Below are 14,202 nucleotides of genomic sequence, written 5' to 3' on the forward strand. Positions count from 1 at the left end.
CTAAAAATATACATGGAACAGTTTTCTTAGAAAATTTATTGTTAGAAGAAGTTTTTATGTAAGGAAAGCATTTGTAACCGAAAACACGTAATCCACTATAATTAGCATCTTTTTGAAATAACTTCAAGAAAGGGGTTTTCTTATTTAAAACCAAAGAAGGCAAACGATTGATAAGAAAGATGACAGTTAAGAAAGCATCAACCGAAAAAACATAATGGGACATTAGCATGAAAAAGTAAAGTGAGCCATGTTTCGACAATATGACGATGCTTTCTTTCTGCAATGCCATTTTGCTCCGGTGTGTGTGGACAAGATAAACTTTGAATGACACCGCAAGATGAGAGGTGATTTGTGAATATTGTTGAAGTAAATTCTCCTCCGTTGTCGGCTTGAAATACTTTTATTTTCCTGTCAAACTGATTTTCAACCATTCTTTGAAACTTTAAAAAACAATCAAAAAGTCAGATTTTTTTCTCAAAGGATACAACCATGTGTAACGAGAGAAATCATCAATAAATAAAACATAATATCTGAAATGTTGGATAGAAGAGACCGGAGCCGGCCCCCATAAATCACAATGCACTTTTCTAAAGGAAATTCAGAGATGCTATTAGAAATACCAAATGGTAGTTTGCATTGTTTTCCTACTTGACAACTATTATAGCATTTTAGAGCTGTACGGTTGTACTTGCCACATATTTGACATGGATTGCCTTGTGCATCATTGTTGGCCTTTTGATTTGTTTCATTTCTAGTCTTGTCTCTTTCGGTTTCACCATTGGAATTTCATCCATGAGGATTTTGGTTTCTATTTTGATTATAGTATGCTCTTCCAGCAGGAATGAAGCTTAAAGAGAGCTACTAGCGTAGAAACAGATGAGAGAGGAGAGCTTATCAACGTGGACCTTTTGTTCACTGATCAACAAAAAGACATGGATGTCAAGCTTTTTTTAGAGGCTTTCAAACTTAGGGAACATATGTCCCAACCAAACCTCATAGCGAGAATCTTTAGTAGGCCAGAGACGGATAAGAGAAATTGAAATATGGGTTTCAAGAGTGTGTGGGTCTAAAAGGAAGATTATACTCGTAAATGGGATAATAGGGATCTAGAGAATCGACAAAAGAATCAGGAAGAGTAGGAGATAGACCAAAACATTCAAGGCCAAAAGTAGATATTGGCACCTGTAAGACGGGATAGGGGTCGACAAGCATACCTTCTTTCACAATAATCTCTTGTACCTAATGTCCAAGGCTAGCTCACAAGTGGCTAGAGCTAGTATTTTCCATGGCTGAAAGCAGGAGCAGAGGTTTGGAAGAAAGTAGAAGGTGAGGAAAGAAACAGAATGGTTAAAAGTTGCCAAAGTTTTTGTGGACGTTAAATAGTCTACAATAAATGCATTGGCTGACAAAACGTCAATCAAGCTATTGGTTGGTTGAAGAAGCAGGTTTGCGGGGGGCATTGTTTGTACTAAAAATCACCTATAGTCACAAATGGGCACGTGGAAGCGTGGGATCTACCTTTGGACACACTCATCCAATCACCATGTGACAGGTGGAGAGGCTTTATGATTAACCGTTTGTTCATTTTGCGAGGATTCTGATTTTATTTGAGTTGAAATCTAAGAATCTAAAACTAGAGATTAGGATTGTTGAAGGGGCTTTATCCGAAATCGCTAAAATTCAGGAATTCATTGTCAAACCCATTTCTTCCATTTTAAATGGTTTGTTATAAAGTGGGAGATATTTTAGCTAAATAAGCTCATTAAAGTTCAGGAAATCACGAAGTTTAAGGCCCACACGCTTCTAAATGATCTCAGACACGTCTCACGCAATTACACGTTGAACAGAGTCCAAACGTGACTTCCCATTAATAGCAAGCATGAAGCCTACATTACAAGAGAGTGGGACAAGCTATATGTCCTTAGACCTTAGTGCTCCGATAGCCTCCATGAAGAAATACTACGCCTTGGGTCCATGACCATGATCCACACAATTTGAAGATGTGGTTGTTACAGGAGAATTTTATCCACTAACCCAAACAGCAAGTGATGGATCATACTTAACACAAGAGCAGGGTGAATTGTGTCCCCAAATTCCGATAGGAATCCCTTTTTACAATTTAAAAGGAAATCAATGTCATTTAACAAGTAGCACACAACTTTGGACTCTAATGATTATCCTAATCAGTATTCAATCAAATGCAAGATGTGATACAATATGGTGAATGATCAAATATCAAATAATCAAGAATCGCACAAAACAGATTTTTCAAACTATACACTACGCACAGAATAGTGAGAAGGCCTTGAGTAGTGGCTCAGGAGGAAGCTGGGATTTCAGTAGACAATGGATGCTTGAATGCTTGAAAGCTTTGAACAAAGTTCTCCCTTGATTGCAAATGCTTCTCCAAATGTGAGAGGAAGGAGAACCCCTCTTTCGATACAATTATCTCTTACAAGCTCAGCTGTTGGATTGAACTTAATCTTCAAACTCAGCCATTCATTTGATGCTAACAATCTGGTCCGTTGATGTTACTTGAGAAACAAATCCCACCCTCCATTTAAGTGCCGTTGGGACACCTTCTCAAAGTTGACAACTTTGCTTCTTTGTATAGCAGCCATTGGATACACATGAATCTTCAAATCTGATTCTTTAATCCTTCTTTAATTCTCAGCCATAGATGCACATTGTACTATGCCATCTTGTCCCTTTATTTTGGCTCCAAGAATCAAGTAAGTTATTCTTTTACTAAGTCTTGTTTGGTTGCAACAAAGGAATCCCCAATAAAGCTCAAGTCTTGAATGAGAGAATGCCAAACAAGAAATATAGGTGATGTGGCCTCTTCTCCTCCAAGCATCTTCCTTATCTCCTTCTTTTCTTGACATTCACGAAAAGGTGCTCCCACACATGTTCCGATCGATCGGACTTGGTCCAACGATGTCTTACATCATTTATTTTAATTAGAAAAAATTACAATGAATTCGAAGACGCATAGAAAAACCAATTGAATAATAAAAATTTCTTGGAAACAATCACAGTGACGTAAATGATAGGTGGTAATCGTTTTACTTCTCGCTTGCTAAATATTTTCGACATTAATTTGGCATTAAACCGTATCTTGAATGTTAAAAAACAATTACGAGAAATCATAAAAATTTGATCTTGATGTCTCATTTGTGTGGTCTCATTTTGATGTGAATGCTCTTGAACATAACGTGTGAGGCTTCCATTCCGTGCAGAGCTGAGACCATTCTATTCCGCGAGGCTGTCGTCCATTTTTTCCAAAGCAAACCTGTGGAGAGACGATTAAGTCTTAAGGAGATAGAGACTACTCTGGGCTTGGCATTGGACAATCTCCTTTTCTGCTCTAGCTATTCATCAGTGGTAATGTATTTTCAGATTGATTACTATCGATAATATGGTAAAGTTGTTCCTCTTTCAGATTGATTTTAGTATTACAGTATGTTTCAGTTCTTAGTATACCATAAACACCCACTATTACCCACAACAGATTGTCTAGATGTTTTACATGATTCGCTTTATTTGAGAGAAAATTACAATAAATTGAAACACACAAAATAAAAATTGTTGTACACAATCACACATATATATGTATGTAGACGATGGTGGAAAGTACATATATATATTAGTTGACAGCGCTGCATATCCTCCTTATCTCCACAGATGAACCAGTAAGAACGTCAATGTTTCCCATTTTAATCATGGCAGATGCGAAATCGGAGTTAAAGAGAGAAGGATTCTTGCTGTATTCATAGACAATTTTGTCGGTGGATCCGCCGCTAAAGAGAACTTGGTCAGAGTGAAGAAGACCCTTCTTTTGTATCAAATTCTTGAAGTAATTGTTATCAAAAGAATTGGGTGTCACCAAATCAAGTGGTGAGAGATCTATAAATAAGGGTATAAATGTCAAATTGAAAGGGAATAATGTAATTTCTTAAACTGTGTGTAAAATTGAAGGGAAAAATCAAAATAGGACGGAGGGAGTATAAAATTCCTTAAAATGTAACTTACATATATATATATATACACACACAAATCCATATTCCATAACTTATTGATCCAAAAGTTGACATGGACAAAAAAAAAAAAAAAAAAAAAAAACCTATACCAAAACCCAAGAAAGAAGTAAGAATTTGGTTTTCCAAGACACCATGAAGAAGGCAGGCAGGACCATATAATCCACACACATTGGAAAACTCAAAAAAACTCTCATTACACAACTCTCAAAAAACCCTAATTTTCATTCATCAATGGCTCTCTCCATAATCTATATAAACTCTCTAGTACCAAACCAAATTTCACATCCAACTAAAGTTTTAACTACAAAAAGGAGAACAACTAGCTAGATTATCATTACATTTCTAGCAATTCCACAATGAAGAACATTTTCTTCTCAATGGTTTTCCTCCTCTCTCTATTGTTCTTGCTTGCCAACGTCAATGAGGCTGCCGTGCCATGCAATGCAGTAACAGCCAAGGCTGCTGGGTGTGTTGGGTTTGCAATGGGGAGGGACTCCACGCCGTCCCCTGCTTGTTGCAGTGGACTCCAACGGCTTGCCGAGACTGTCAAAACCCTCGACGATAAGAAGGCGATCTGTCGATACTTGTAGTGATTATACTAAGGCGGATGGAGAATCGTCGGTGACTAAGAGTGGAGATGGTGGTTGAGGTATGTGTTCATATATTCTGAGTCTCTGACTTTGTTGTGATTTTTTCTGGTATGTGTTCATATATTCTGAGTCTCTGACTTTGTTGTGATTTTTTCTTTCGTAATATAAGGGATTGGATTTGGAATCGATTGGTCATTGTCAAGAACAGATTCTCTAAAAGATAGAGATGCCATCTCAGAGCATATAAGTAGACTCACGTTGGAAATCTCTGTTGACCGGGAGCCAAGAGAAATCGAGAGTTCTAAAAGAGACTAACTCCAATTAGGAAATGAATTAGGATTGGATTCACACTATTTAAAATCCGCCTAAAAATCAGGAATGATGAAATCTTCTTTTACCAGTATTAGAACTATGAAACTCATGTAATGGGAGACCTTCATCTTCAAGTAAACAAACATAAATTCTACTTTTTATATTTTGTACTTTAGAGGGAGAAATAGAGCTTTGAACACCAATACTCCCCCATTGATAGCCTCTTTTCAATTTACAAATTTCACCTAGATCGTATAGTCAATTACATATCTAAGACCTTTTCCTTCTAAAATTGCGCGCCAATAAAATTGGTGCCCTAATACATATAGCAACCAATATGTGAAACTAATGGAGACACATCGACAAACTGTTTCCCATGACATTTTTTTAGACAGAAACAGTTTGATCAAAATAACATGACAGCACTTTGACTGACATAAGGTACAAAATTCTGACCGTGGAAAAAAATTTGTAAAATGAGTGATTAAAGTGAAAAATTTGGAATGTGAGTGACTGAGTTGTAACAAGACCTATTTGTCAGTAGCCAAAAGTAACATTTACTCCACTTTGTACTAATGGGTGAAGGTCGGTAAAAAATCGAATACTTTATGCTCAATATCAATTTGAATTAATAAAATGAAAATCAAAAGAGAATAAATTTAAAAATGTGATGCCAAACAAGAAATATAGAACATGCTATTATTAAAAGTGAAAGTACAACCAAATTTAGTTACAGATTGTCTACGATGTTTTACATCATTTATTTTTAATTGAGAAAAAATTAGAATTAATTGAAAGACGCATATGAAAACAATCACACTAACGTAAATGATGGAGAAGAGTATATTTATTAGTTAACAGCGCTGCATATCTTCCTTATCTCCCCAGATGAACCAGTAAGAACATCAATGTTTCCCATTTTAATCATGGCAGATGCGAAATCGGAGTTAAAGAGAGAAGGATTCTTGCTGTATTCATAGACAATTTTGTCGGTGGATCCGCCACTAAAGAGAACTTGGTCAGAGTGAAGAAGACCCTTCTTTTGTATCAAATTCTTGAAGTAATTGTTATCAAAAGAATTGGGTGTCACCAAATCAAGTGGTGACATAGTTAACATCAAGCAGAATCGAGCCATCACATCCCTGAGAAAATAAAAAAATATATGGAGATATAGTTAACATCAACTTGTTGGAATTTGTTATCATATCTACGCGTAATAGTAACATAGTGAATACTATAATCCACAAGTATAAGTGTGACTCATTCTTATGATTATGATTATAAGATATTTTATGAAGAAGTTCGACTATAACTCATGTGTCAATACTAGATATGATAGATGCGTCCAAATCAAAGAGAGGAAATGTTCACGTTAAAAGATGGGTGTTCATGTGAATCATTCAAGGGGAGACTCTTTGGCGTTTACTAATAAATGATTTAGATCCTGATATAGGGAGACCATTAAACAAGTTTTCGTAACCAATAGAAAAAGTCACTCTAATTTATTATAAGACAAATAAATTTTAAAAAAGTAGTCTCACAAACAAGTAGAATCATCTCGGAAACTCTTGCTAACCGAACCCCAAGGGGATCATAGGGTCTTGAAGGAGATTGACTCCAATTAGAAAATAAATCAGAATGGGATTCACCCTCTATAAAATAAGTTTAAAATTTGGAAGGAAGAGATCTTGTCCTAGCAAAATTAGAATTCTCAAACTAATAAAAAAATGTGACCTCCAACTCTAGGTAAACATGTTTTAAATCATTTATTTTAACTGGGAAAAAATTATAATGAATTGAAAGATGCATAAAAAATAAAACAATTGAATAATAACTGATGTTTTACATGATTTACTTTATTTGAGAGAAAATTACAATAAATTGAAACACACATAAAATAAACAATTGAATAATAACAAATTATTGAACACAATCACACACATATATATGTATGTAGACGATGGTGGAAAGTATACATATATTAGCGGACAACACTGCATATCCTCCTTATCTCCCGAGATGAATGACCGGACCTCTATTTTGAGGTCCTAATACCATCTAATTAGGGGTGCTAGTGTTTAAAGTAACGCATTTGTGTTTAAATAAAGTAATTTTACCCTTATAGATATTTTCCTTTGGTTTTCCAGGAAATCGGGTATAAATGATTGAATTGGGGACTCTTGGAGCAGAATGAGGAAGCTGGAATTCATCAAGTGTCTATAGGGGTCAAAGTCAACCTCAACAAATTATATGGGTCATGTTCAACCCAACAACAACATAAAAGCCCAACAGAGGCTAGGGCCTCGAAGCCCAACAATAATAAAAGCCCAACAGAGGATAGGGCCCCGAAGCCCAACAACATAAAACAGACCAGAACTTACAGTCCCAAAAGGACTTGGTCTTATCAAGGCAGTACGAAGCTGATGCAGATAAGGCCGAACCAATAACTAAGGGACGAAGCCGAAGATAAGGCAGTTCCTCGTTAAATGGTAACAGCCGAAACTGCTGCAAACTACTACAAACTCCTCCAAACTACCGTAAACTCCTCCAAACTGCTATGAACTTCTCTAACTGCCACAACTGCTGGTAACTGCTCAAGAAAAGCATAAAAGGAGTTCATTAGGAGGGTGGAGGGGGATTCGGATTGGGATTTCTTACTCGCACTGTATTCACAAGTGATAAATAAAATATCATATCATTCTGCACTGTGGACCTAGGCTAAAAGCCGAACCACGTAAAATCTCTCTGTTTTGTCTTATATTTTCCCATTCATTCTCCACAATTCGATTGTCGATAATTTAGATCAACAATTTGGCACGCCAGATAGAGGGAGCAGATAGTATTATCACAATGACAAACGCAGAAGATTCACGAGATGATGCTGTAAGCGAGAACATGAAAGCTTTGATTCAACGCTTCGACGAACATGAAAGAAGGGTCCAACAGTTGGAGCAAGATAACTTGACTGTTCGAAGAGAAAATCAAAAGCTACTTGATCTTATGAATCAACCTTCAAGTCCACATGTAACCAGAACCGTCCCTGCAAGTACTGTCCCAAGTACTTCTGTTCGACTCAATGATGGACAAACAACGCAAATTCCCAACGCAAGTGTTCCCTTGCCAGGATTTGTGCATCAGACAGAATCATCATTGGTATCAACATCAACTCAGTTTCTAAGGCCAACGACACAATCCATGGCACCACTGTTTCCTATACCAAAGTCATCTTCGGCTATCCCAACAATTGGTGCCTGGTCAAACAAAACTACAACATTGCCAGAAATTGCAACGCAGCGAAGTGTCGATAAAAGATTGGAAGAAATGGAGTCAGCCTTCTTCAGGATACCAGGCATGCCACCACCTATAAAGAAAAATCGTACTTTCCTCAAATCTCCATTTGTTCATGCCATTGCCATGGAAGAGCTCCCAAAGAAATTCATCATACCACATATTAAACCTTATAATGGTACCACTGATCCAGAAGATCATGTGGATCAATATAGTCAACGATTGACTCTGGTATCATACCCATTCAACAAGCATGGAGCATGCATGTGCCGAGGATTTAGTTCAACCTTGGTGGCACCTCTTTTGAAGTGGTATCTTAATCTTCCAGAAGGGCAAATCGCTTCATTCGCACAATTGGCCGATGCATTTGTTGAACAATTTGCAAGCAGTAGGAAAATAATTCCAACATCGGATGATCTATATCGACTGCGACAAAAGCAAGGAGAATCTCTATGGTCATTCTTGATGAGATTCAATAAAGAAAAACTGGAAATTCCAGGATGCTTAGATGAAATTACGATCAATGCATTTCACATGGCTCTTCTTCCTGGAAGCAAATTATACGGAAAGCTTACCCGTTATCCATGTAAGTCTTTTCAAGAAGTTCAGGCAAGAGCAAGCGTTCAAATTAAATGGAAGGAAGATGAAGGAAGGCTTCCAGAGCGACTAACAGAGTAGCCGAAGAAATCTGAGCAAAAGCAAACAAGTTCAGAAGCTCTGCGATATCCTCGCAAAGATCCTAAACGGATCGATTTCAAGAAGAAACCTCGATCTCCTGAATACAATTTGGTAATTCCACCAAATGAAATCTTATCAGTGCTGAAGAAAATGGGAGATGTTGTTAGATGGCCCGACAAATTATGTAAACTGCTAGATCAACGGATACTTCCAAATGGTGTGAATTTCAAAACGATTACGGGCATACAACAGACGACTGTTTCACCCTCAAAAAAGAAGTAATTCAATTGCTAAAGAAAGGTTATCTTCGGGATTTACTATCCGAAAGAGGAAAAGCGGCGATGTCTCAAGCTGAAAGACGAGAAGAGGAACAGAAGCCACCGCCTCCAGAGAAGATGATTAACGTAATATTTGATGGATCAGAGATTAGCGGAATTACACATTCATCAGCAAATAAACATGTCAGGCAGACAGAAAATTCTGAGTTATGGAATGATAAGCCGATGGTACAATTCACGAGACAAGTTATCAGCTTCACAGACGATGAGATGACGAAGCTACTCAATCCACATGATGATGCCCTGGTAGTAACTTTGCAAATTGCCAATTGCGAAGTTAAAAGAATCATGATTGATGATGGCAGTTCAGCAAATTTACTGTTCATGTCCATACTCCAAGCAATGGGTCTTTCAAAAGCAGAGGTAATCAGAGGTCCTATACCACTCATCGGCTTCAGCGGGGAACAACAATACACCATCGACTCTATTCCATTGCAAGTATATACCAAAGAAATAAATCTCCAGGTTCGATTTAATATATTAGATTGTCAATCTCCATATAATGCGATACTTGGATGACCTTGGATTCATGCAATGAGGGCTGTGCCATCAACTTATCATCAAGTGATACAATTCCCAACAAGAGATGGAATACAAGAAATATATGGGGATCAACGTCAAGCAAGAAGTTGCTATGAACAAGCATTGAAAGGAAAAACCAAAGCTTTATAGCAATTACAGCAAGGGCTGATTCTAAGTAATCAAGAAGAACCAGCTAATAAGGAGATAAAAGAAGTCATTATTCATCCGGATTATCCAGATCAGAAGATTCAGATTGGAACCAACCTGGATCATCAACTTCGAGAAAATTTGATCCGATTCCTGTAAAATCATAAACATACTTTCGCTTGGACGCATGTAGATATGATTGGAATCGATCCGAATATTATCACTCATCAATTGCAGGTCGATGATAATTTCCTTCCAGTAAGGCAGGAAAGACGAAGATTCGCTCCAGAAAGAAATAAAGTCATCAATGAGGAAATTCTAAAGCTGCTAGATATTGGATTCGTCCGCGAAGTTCAATACCCAGACTGGCTAGCAAATGTGGTTATGGTAAAAAAGAAGAATGGAAAGTGGAGAGTCTGTATCGACTTCACATATCTGAATAAAGCTTGTCCGAAAGATTCTTTCCCACTTCCTCATATCGATGTACTTGTGGATGCGACAGCAGGGCATGAACTACTCAGCTTTATGGATGCATTCTCCGGATATAATCAAATCTTGTTGCATCCAGGAGATCAAGAGAAAACTGCATTCATAACCGAACGTGGTACATATTGTTATAAAGTGATGCCATTTGGATTGAAAAACGCAGGAGCGACATATCAACGGCTGGTCAATCATATGTTCGCAAGTCTAGTTGGAAAAACGATGGAGGTATACATCGATGATATGTTAGTAAAGACTCTGAAGGCCAAAGATCATGTTGAACACCTCAAACAAGCATTTGAAATTCTTGATGTTCATCAGATGAAGTTAAATCCTCTCAAGTGCGTTTTCAGGGTCAAAGTAGGAAAATTTCTGGGATTCATTGGTATTGAAGCAAATCCTAATCAAATCCAGGCGATACTTGATATTCCTCTCCCATAAAAATACGAGACGTACAACGGCTGGCGAGAAAGATTGCAGCGTTAAACAGATTCATCTCCAAATCATCTGAAAGATGTCATCATCTGTTCACGGCTTTGAAAAAATCAGCTAGCTTCGAGTGGACAGGTGAATGTGAGACGGCATTAAAGAAATTGAAGGAATATCTGACCAATCCTCCAATTCTTACGAAGCCAAAAATCGGTGAGATACTCTATCTTTATTTAGCAGTTTCTGAATTTGCAATTAGTGCAGTACTGCTAAGAGAAGAGAACAACCAGCAGCATCCGGTATATTATGTTAGTCGAAGTTTGCTAGATGCTGAAACAAGGTATCCTTTAATGGAAAAGCTTGTTTTAGCACTTATCACTGCAACAAGAAAAGCTTCGTCCTCATTTTCAAAGTCATCCTATCACGATGGTGACGAGCTTCCCGATCAAAATGATACTCCATAAACCAGAATTATCCGGACATTTAACGAAGGGGGCAATTGAATTGACCGAGCATGATATCGAATATCAAGCTCGAACAGCAATCAAAGCCCAAATTCTCGCAGACTTCATCGCTGAATTTAGTCCGGGAATGATGGATGGTGTTCACAAAGAATTGCATCAAAACAAAGAAGACGATGACGCTATTTGGCAATTATTTGTTGATGGTTCAAGTAATGCAAAGGGAAGCGGCCTAGGTATCATCTTAATCTCACCACAAGGAGATCAATTCCCTCAAGCTGTACATTGCGGATTTCATGCTACAAACAACGAAGCAGAATATGAAGCTCTGATTGAGGGACTGAAACTAGCAAAAGAATTAAAAGTTCAACGTGTTCACGTGACTTCAGATTCCCAGTTGATTGTTGTAGTACCCGGTTTTCGTCCGGCCCCAAAAAAAAAAACATTAAAAATTAAAAAATTAAAAATAGAAAAAATTAAAAAATTAAAAAAATTAAAAAATACAATAATAATAATAATAATTCAAAAGCCCGTTCTGGAGCCCGTAAGCTCACAAAAAATTCAAAGCCTATTTCTTGGACCCACAAGCATGCAAAAAATCCTAAAGCCTATTTCTTGGACCATAAGCCCATAAAAATTCCAACACAAACCCAATACAACAAAACCCTAGAAAATATCTAAAAAAATAGGAGAATTAAATAAAATAATAAATAAAACCTTTAAAAAGGAAAGGTGACACCTTTAAGGTTTTTGCAAAAACATTGGAAAATACCAAAATATTAGTTTCTTAGGAGAAAATAAATAGGGTTTGGGGGGACATTTTGGTAAAAGGATGAAATAGGGTTTTATAGGGATAGGGTATAAAAGAAAGAGAGATTGTGGGAGAGAGGGGGCAGCCACATAACTAAGAAAAGGGGGCCAACAATAGGGAGAGCGGTACAACACAATTGAAGAGGAAAAAGAGAGCTGGGAGAAAGGGAGACACCACGCAGAGAAGAAAAGAAAAAAGAAGAAGGTTTCGGGAGGATTGAGCTAAAAAAGGTTGGAGATAGCAAAAGGAGAGGGAAGCAGCCTCACAAGCACACTCACCGGACAAAGAACAAGAAAAGAGAAACAGAGGTGATTGATTCTGTTTTGCTTAGGATTCTGCCTTGATCTATGTGGTTCACTGATTAGTTTAGTTGATCTATGTGGTTATTCTACGCTTTGATGAAATCGGATTTGCTTTCTATTTTTGTTTAGGATTCTGCCTCGATCTATGTGGTTCGTGCTGTTTGATCGATTAGAATAAAACATGAATCTATGCTCGCTGATTTTGAAATCTGGTTTTTTATGTCCATGTTTATTCGATGTCCATGTTCACGATTATTTCCTCGGGTTTCATTACCGGTTTGCCTCTAGCGTTGTTCTCCCCAAATGCAATGATATAAATGCTTGGTTTGCTCCCAGTATTAGCTAAATGTTTTGGTACAGGTTTCTAGTTTTACATTTGGTTTGCTCTCGGTTTAGGTTGATAAAAGGTTTTGGTCTCCATGTATATATGTATATATGGCCCGAGTATATATATATATATATATATGTATAAGGGTATGCATGTATATGAGTTTATATGTTTATGTGTGTATATAAGAATATTGCTTGGGTGTTTATTGGCATGTGTATATTGCACGGTTTGGGTTTACATGTGGTTATGTGTATATATGAGTTTATGTGTGTATGTGAATATGTAAATTTAATTTGAACTTGATATCATGTTTGGACACCCATGTGACCCATTTTTGTGTTTGCTTGTTGGGTTTGGATCGGGCTCGACCCTACTTGGGCCGAGGGACAAGTTAGAGGACTTGGGCCGAAGGGAATACTTAGAGGATTGGACCGGGTTTGAGCAATTAACGGGCTCCATAGGCCATATTTAAATTTGTATTTTTACCTTTATATTTTATTATTTGTCTATATTTTTGTCTTATTTTTATTTGGCATGTATATTCTTGTAAATGTAAGCCATGTAATAGGATAGTGGAAAAATAATGAAAATAGTGTAGAGTAGTGTAATTTATATTTATGCATATTTAGATTGATTAGTATGCATGTTAGGGGTTATTAGTTTAGGATGCATGTTTAGAATGTATATTAGAATTGTATGCATAGATCATTTTCTGCAGATCCGTCAAATCAACAACCATGTCTTTACCAACTTTTCACAAAAACAAATTAATGGATACTACATTAAAGTCAATTAGGAGGAGGACTTGATAACATTCAGCTCCTGCCTAGACTTTAATTGTGTTATCTTTATTTAAACGAAAAACAAATGATAAATTAATTTACTAGATACCTAAATTAAAGTTCATTAGGAGGAGGACTTGATGACATTCAGCTCCTGTCTAGGCTTTAATTATGTTATCTTTTCAAATTAAAGTGTCATTTGTATTTCTAAACACAATGATAAATTAATTTACCAGATACCTAGATTAAAGTTCATTAGGAGGAGGACTTGATGACATTCAGCTCCTGCCTGGGCTTTAATTATGTTATCTCTTCAAATTAAGGTATCATTTGTACTCGTAAAAATAATAGATACCTAAATTAAAGTTAATTAGGAGGAGGATTTGATGACATTCAGCTCCTCCCTATGCTTTAATTAATGTTATCTTTTCAAATCAAAACACCATCTATATTGGACAAACAACTTTTCAAGAAAAAGTACATAGATCAATCTAGGTAACCTTTTAGGGAGTTGTGGGGTGCCTAACACCTTTCCCACACTCAATAGACCCCCTTACCCATTTTCTGGTTGGTAGACCATTTTTTTTTAGTGTCCAATTGCACTTAAATCAATTGGTGGCGACTCTAAATCATTTTTCATCCTTTCATCGCCGGTCCGCGTCGTGACCCCGGTTGCGACAACTGGCTA

At 37.0% G+C, this 14,202-nt stretch overlaps 2 protein-coding genes across 2 annotated transcripts; both read right to left on the reverse strand.

Annotated features, from left to right (window-relative positions):
* Nucleotides 1-3,646: 3,646 nt before the first annotated feature.
* LOC119995525 (peroxidase 66-like) lies at nucleotides 3,647-5,070 on the reverse strand. The gene is made up of 4 exons (XM_038842042.1): nucleotides 5,029-5,070; nucleotides 4,837-4,941; nucleotides 4,449-4,638; nucleotides 3,647-3,906 (listed from the first exon to the last, which is right to left on the reverse strand). Exons 1-4 carry the CDS (start codon nucleotides 5,068-5,070, stop codon nucleotides 3,647-3,649), a joined length of 597 nt encoding a protein of 198 aa, XP_038697970.1.
* Nucleotides 5,071-5,792: 722 nt separating this feature from the next.
* On the reverse strand, nucleotides 5,793-7,839 carry LOC119995526 (peroxidase 4-like). The gene is made up of 4 exons (XM_038842044.1): nucleotides 7,792-7,839; nucleotides 7,060-7,159; nucleotides 6,519-6,594; nucleotides 5,793-6,084 (listed from the first exon to the last, which is right to left on the reverse strand). The coding sequence occupies exons 1-4, from the start codon at nucleotides 7,837-7,839 to the stop codon at nucleotides 5,793-5,795; spliced, it is 516 nt and encodes a 171-aa protein (XP_038697972.1).
* Between the last annotated feature and the right edge of the window lie 6,363 nt (nucleotides 7,840-14,202).

This window comes from Tripterygium wilfordii, chromosome 3 (genome assembly GCF_013401445.1).
Source record: "Tripterygium wilfordii isolate XIE 37 chromosome 3, ASM1340144v1, whole genome shotgun sequence".
NCBI classification, from domain to species: domain Eukaryota; kingdom Viridiplantae; phylum Streptophyta; class Magnoliopsida; order Celastrales; family Celastraceae; genus Tripterygium; species Tripterygium wilfordii.